Here is a 6,724-nt window from a genome sequence, read left to right on the forward strand (position 1 = left end):
AGTTCTGTATGTGCAAATAAATCTTTAAAAAAAAAAATTTAATTGCAGCTTTGAAAAGCCAACGGGTGATGCTTTAGGGGCCAGAGAGCAGAACACCGGGAGTCCCAGGGAAAGGCGTGTCTGGTGTAGACCTCAGGTGGCGAAGCCGGACACACCGACAGGAGCTGCGTCCGCGCCGCGGGCTGCGGGCTGCGGGCTGCGGTGGGGCCACAGCGCCAGTCTGCTTCCGGCCTGCTGGCGTCCAGCGAAGCGAGGAGCCGACGTCTCTGGTTCCGCTCGGCCTTTCGCAGGGGAACCTGGATCCAGAGCCAGGCAGGGCAAGGCTTGCCGAGTCTTCTCTGTAGCTGATGTGCTTTTGCACGGTGCAAGGCTGCTTGCACGTCAGGAGGACGAGGACCCTATCACGTGATTTTGGAGAGTGACTCTCCCCTGCGTCTTCCTGCTCCCATCCAGAGATGACGGGGGCCTCCGACAGCACCCCGGGAACAAGCCCTCCGAAGCGGACCCCGTGAGCTGCGTCACACTCGGACACTGTCGTTCACATGGCTTAGGCAGAGCAGGTGAGACTTCGTCCCTCTCCCGGGCAGGGGAGCTGAGACCGGAGAGAGGGACGTGTCCCGTGTCCAGTAGCGACCGCACTTCATCAACTCTAAGCTGCCCCTTTGTATTTCGACACGTGCACACGCCCTGCGGCCGTGACGGAGCACAGAGCCCACAGCTGCCCTCCCCAAACGGCCCCCCAGAGCTCCCCTCAGAGCGCGGTGGTGAACAGCGAGGGGACGCAAGTCTTATCGGAAAGGAAACATACGGCGCGCACAGGGGCTCGGCGAGCCGCCTCTGTTCCACCCACACACTGGTCTGCCCCGAAGGGACAGTGCCCGGAGCCCCTCTCCTCCTGCTTGGCCAAACACCAAATAAACCCGCCCCAAGTGCCCCGCCCGCCAGCCTTTACTCACTGCAGGCGGAAGATGGCGGTCAGCCAGGGGCAGCAGCCCTGAAACGGAGTCGGGGGTTAGTGTCCAGCGTCTGCTGGGGGCAGCTGTGGTCATTAACCACCTTCTAACCTCCTACTGTGTCCCGAACTCAGGACGTGGCCCGTGGCCCGTGGCCCGACCGTGTCGGGGCCTTCCCCGTCCTTCACAGCTGCGCCTGGGGTCACTGGGGAACCCGTCAGGCTGGACCATCTGTGCAATTACATGTCCCAGGATCAAAGCCTGAACCTGAATCCAGAGCTCGGTGCAGCCCCGGAGAAGTGGGTTTCTCTTCGGTTACTTCCAAATGACTGAATAAGATTTGACGCACACGACAGGAAATAAACCTCATCAGTTAGCTCCCTGGATGGCACTGAGAGGGGGAAAAGGTGCCCCTGAGTCTGATTGTCCATCAGCTCCAAAACTTAATACTCCCTGAAGCTGGCTGATCACATGCTGGGAAAGACAAACACCTTTTCACCAATAACTACACATCGACTGGGTACGGGGTCGGGAAGGGACAGGCCTGGAGAGGACAATGTCCCCGCCCCACGGGGCAAGTCAACCAGCTCTCGCCTTAAACATGATGACAGGGACAGGGCTGGGCGCTCCGGGGCCTGGGTCAACCCCATCTCGTGACCCCCAGTCACTCAACTGCCTTCTTTCTTGTTGTATTCCCCAAATTCGGGTGTCTGTGCTGGTGCAAAGAAGAGACCTCACCAGCTCTCAGATGCAGGTCAATGGCTGAACAGCAGGTAACAGCACCCGACCACCGGCTCCCCTCCACAGCCCACCTCTTGCCCTGGCCGAGACCCGAGTTACTGCTGAGATACCCACCAGCTCATTTTCAAAGTCAGGCTGCCCTACGGAAGACGATGACAATCTCTGGAATCTGGATTCACTAGAAAGACAAAAGGAAAAGACAAGTGAGTCTTTCAAAACATCGAAAAACTTATCAAGTATCTTGCTTCCTCTAAAAGTTCGGGATCAAAGCTATCGGCTCTCAATGACAGGGACAAAATACAAATCACTTATGGGTCAATGCCCACTCTGAAGTTGGGTGAGAGGTAAAACACTACAGCATATGGATGAATAACCCAACCCATCCTTTGCTTAGCACGGTGACTGGTCTACCTAAGGCCACTTCAGATTATGGCTGATAACACACGTGTCCCAACACAGCAAACAGAACTTGCACTAGGTACTGTATTTTATTAACTCAAAGGCATCACTGGTTATCAGGAAGATACTTTATTCTAGAACCACTGAGAAAGAAAAATAGCTGCCAACTGAGCGAGAACCACCGTTAATAACCAGTCGCCTATCCGAGGGTGTGGAAAGAGAGGAGCTCTCCTGCACTGCTGGTGGGAAGGCAGACTGGTCCAACCACTATAGAAAACTGTTTGGAGGTTCCTCAAACTGCTAAACATGGAGCTTCCATAGGACCCAGCAATCCCACTCCTAGGTATCTGCCCAAAGACACAAAAACATTGATTCAAAAAGATACCTGCACCCCCATGTTTATTGCTGCTTTACTTACAATCAGAAAGACATGGAAACAGCCCAAATGCCCAAAAGTAGAAGATTGGATTAAAACGATGTGGTACATATACACAATGGATTATTACTCAGCAATCAAAAAAGACAAACCCATGCCTTTTACAGCAACATGGATGGAGCTGGAAGGGATCATGCTGAGTGAAATAAGCCAGAAAGGAAAGGCAAAATACCAGATGGTTTCACTCATAGCAGGAGCATAAAGGACCAGGCAGAGAAATAATAATGAATAACTATATACCAGAGACATTTTACAGAGGTGGAGTGGGGAATGGGATAAAAAATGGTGGGGGGAGTGCTCAGAACTATGATGACAGCACACAGGTGATTTGGTCTATGGTGATGGCACACTTCTGGTCTATACCCCAACTCTTGTATGCATATATAAATAAATCTTTAAAAAAAAAAAAAAGAATCCATCCATCGTCCACTCCCACCCGCAAGCTTCCTTCTCATCACACTGTAAAGTTGGTGTGAAACTGATATAACACAACAAAATAATATTAGAGCATAAACTACTACCTGGCATCCCCCTCCCTGTTAGATGAAACTGTCAACTGCAAAATGAACGTTTTCTGCTGATTTTATGCTTACTGTGGGACATCTAAAAGGTGATGAAAATCTAAAAGGTGATGAAAGTCACATAATCAAAAGCCAATTACTTTGCGATAACTTCAGTTAATACTATGCCATCATGCCTCTTTTTGTCCTCCATGAACTCATCATTTTCCATGTGTTTGAAAAAAAATACACAATTCTGCACTGTGACTTTCAGTCTAGCACCAATCGCATTTGTCTTCCATGTCATCAAAGCCTGAGGTGATGCTCAGGTGACAGTCGAGGCGTTGCTGAGGGGCTGGGTGATGGGAAGCCCCGGGGACGACAACTGAGATGGGAAAAGGCACAAAATAAATGATGTAAAAATAAACTATTCTAATAAAAAATAAGAAGACATTGCCTATCAGTTTCAGAGATGAGAAAATCTCCAAATGAGCATGTTGGTGTTGATGAACTATGTTTCATAATGGAGCATTTTAATCAGACTCGTTCTTCTAAGTGGCCTATAAAAAACGCTCTGTGCGCGTGAATCAGAGGTTCATTTTACTTCTGACTTCCCTGCTCCTGCTCCACCCTCCCACTTCTAATGATCTGTCACAGGGTGAAACGTGGCTGTTGAAGCCTTCACGACCAGGGCCTGTGTGGCCCGCACGGCATCGCTGTGGGAGAGCAAGAACAGAAGGAAACGCGTCCAGGTTCCCAGCATGCCTGGGGCACGCAAGGAGGACGCGTGGGGGAGGGGCCTCGTGTTCTTTTACTCTTTTTAACGATTTATTTTTATTCATTTATGCATATAAACGCCGGGGTATAGGCCAGAAGTGGGGGGTGAGAGGGGTCACCAGAGACAGAGCAGGGAGCAGAGCAAGCCGACTGACGAAGTTCACTACTGAGGTGAGCAGCGGGCGGGTCAGGAGAGGTCTGCTGCGCCCTGGGGGTCACTCCCTGGCTGTGGACCGAACTCTGTGCTGCAGGGGCTGCAGACAGCTTCTCAGTGCTCAGACTTTCACCCCTACACACTGGGGGTGGGGGGCCCCTCAAGTGTTCTCCTTACTGCAGTGTGGCTCTTCCCAGGGTAACTGCTGAAATGCACCAGATGTCTCCCAGCCGGCCCCCCACAATCTGAAGCTTCACTGCAGCGGAAGCAACAGGCCCGTCACCCCCCCGGTGAACACCCTCCCGCCGGCTCCCGGAGCAGAGCCCTGCGGAGGCAGGTGCCTCACGCGCTCCCTGGCCTCCCGGCCGCGCGGACTCGCCCGCCTCCCACCAGGTGCCCGCACGGAGCGGAGGGTGGACCCCAGGGCCGGGGTGGGGCAGCCTGGTCAGGGCGTGTGTTTTCCCAACTCACTTCCTCTTGCTCCACCAGACGCAAGTTCCTGGGTGTGTGCTGGAGCTGGAAATTCCAGTTGCACAGACCTAGCTACACCCTGCTCAGGTGAGCGAACAGAGCACCGTCAGGGCCCGGTGGGGCTGAGGGACACGAGGTCCGGCCGAGGGGCCTGTGCTCTGCAGCCGAGCGTCCGGTGCCGGCCAAGGCCGGGCCCCAGCGCACTAGCCGGAAGAAGACTGCTGGCCCGCGGCCCACTGCCCTCTCCAGCCTCCCCGCTTCACGCGAGCCCTAAACCGGCCGGTGCAAAGACAACACGCAAGCTGGGAGCGGAGCGGCATCGTCCTCCACAGACGAGAAAGCTCTGCGCGTCCGAAGCAGCTGGACGGCGCCCACCGCCGGGAGCCGACGCGCAACAGCCCGGCCGGAAGCCCCAAGCCTTGGGGCTGAGCTCCCCGACGCGGGCAGGCTGACCCCGGGGGCAGCCGTGCTGGGAAGCAGGGAGGACATGGCTCCGTGCAGGCCCAGCACGGACACTCGGCGAGGCGGCCGGCTGTCGTGTGCGCCGCCCAGCCCAGCCTGTCTCACACGCTCGCTCGCAGTGAGGCATCTTCCTTACCTGCCAGCTTCTGACACCAAGGCAATGCGGCCATAGTCCCAGAATCTTCTCCGTATGATGGAAAACACCAATATTAAAAACTGCAAGAAAGAAAGCAATCAGGGCCTCCCTGGGGGCGCAGCAGGTTGAAGCCCAGCACTGAGAAGCTAAAGCCACTTTAGCACGACTTCGATCCCTGCCCGCTCCGGAGGTGACCCCCAGGGCACAGCAGACCTCTCCTGACCCGCCCACTGCTCCCCTCAGCAGTGGACTTTGTCAGTCGGCCTGTTCTGCTCCCCGCTCTGTCTCTGGGGAATCCTCTCACTCCCCTGCATCTCTGGCAGTTCCGTATGCACAAATAAATAAATCTTAAAAAAAGAAAAGAAAAAGCAATCGGGTAAAAGCACACTGGGTGGCTTCTCGGGAGAAGAGCGCTGTCTGAGGCCCTCTTCACCTCACCGGCACGGAGTCCTGGAAGCCCTCCAGGCCCAGGCCACGCACGCGGGGCTTGGGCTGAGGGGCCTCCCCAGCATCACCACCCGCACCTGCGCCCGTTTGCAGGTGCCGGGCAGCGGGAACGAGACCACAGGCCTCGCTGAAGGAGTCAGCAGCACAGTCTCAACCCTGAGTTGCCTCCAGCTGCTCCTTGAGCAGGAAGTTTCCACGGCTTTTGGGGGCCAGCCCCCCTCTCCACTTTGGACAGTTATGGAGCCAGGTGCCCCCCACCCCACCCCAGGCAGGGCCCGCGTGCTCAGCTCCTTCCTCGGAGCTCAGTGCTCCAGCGGGCAGGACCGGAAGGCTCTGGCCGTGAACTTGAGGGTGTCCAAGGAGCTGGGGCCTGGCTGGCCGGGCCCCCCAAAGCTGGCCCCGCAGGGTGGGGGTGGACGGAAGGTCTGTCTAAACCCCTCTGAGCCCTAAGCTGTCAATCTGACACGGCCTCCCCCTTAGAAGTTTCCCGACCAGTCCCCACCGGTCTCCCGGACCTGCTCCCTCCCTCCAAGGTGCAGGGAGAGGCTCTCTCTGCCTGCCCTCAGCAGAAGCCCAGCTGTAAAGAGCATGTAAAGTAGGTCTTGTTTTCTGAAGGAAAGCCAGAGAGCCGGGCCAGGGCGGCTGGGCTCCTGGGGGGTCACTGGCAGGCTTTCCGAGGAGCAGGTGAGTCATGCCGGGTCCCCACAAGGTCTGCTTAGCCAGCGCCAGCCGCTGCCCCACCCTGCTCCTGCTGGGGCTGGTTCCCAAGAGTCCACGTTTTCCTGGCCCTTTCCCTCCCCGCTAACAACTTCCCATAAAAAATACCCACCCTTCGCCCCAACCCCCCGCCCCCCACATAAGCCCCTGGAAAGCGACTTTCCTCGGTGGCCCCTGCTCTGGACACGCACCCGACCCTCTGGGCTGCCCACCCTCCGCCCTGGCCTCCCGCTTGGCCCAACTCCCGCTCTCCAAGCACCGGACCTCAGAGCCAAGGCCACCCTCCCCCATCAGCGCCCTGCGGCCCAGGCCACAGTGTTTCAAGCTACAGAGGGGTTCAGCACCCAGACAAGGGGAACGAGGCAAGTTAAGGCCCTTTCTGGAGAAGCGACGCGCAGCACGTAGCTCTCGGTTCCGTCAGCCCACAAAGGACCAGCTGCGAGGCAAAGCTGCAGCGCCACTGAGGTCTCCGTCTCAAGGTGCCCGACGGCAGTGCCCATCACCCCAAGGTCTCAGTCTCAAGGTGCCCCA

At 56.6% G+C, this 6,724-nt stretch overlaps 1 protein-coding gene across 1 annotated transcript in view; it reads right to left on the bottom strand.

The window, feature by feature from the left end:
• Positions 1–6,724, bottom strand: part of TMEM63A (transmembrane protein 63A) — a 26,789-nt gene that overhangs the window by 16,894 nt on the left and 3,171 nt on the right. Inside the window, exons 3-5 of the mRNA XM_012730866.1 lie at positions 5,030–5,109; positions 1,809–1,872; positions 957–994 (exon numbers count right to left, since the gene is read on the bottom strand). Of these exons, the coding sequence (XP_012586320.1) occupies positions 957–994; positions 1,809–1,872; positions 5,030–5,109 (182 nt within the window). The remainder of the gene's footprint in view (positions 1–956; positions 995–1,808; positions 1,873–5,029; positions 5,110–6,724) is intronic.

This window comes from Condylura cristata, unplaced genomic scaffold (assembly GCF_000260355.1).
Source record: "Condylura cristata isolate star-nosed mole 26May11 unplaced genomic scaffold, ConCri1.0 scaffold00029, whole genome shotgun sequence".
NCBI lineage: Eukaryota > Metazoa > Chordata > Mammalia > Eulipotyphla > Talpidae > Condylura > Condylura cristata.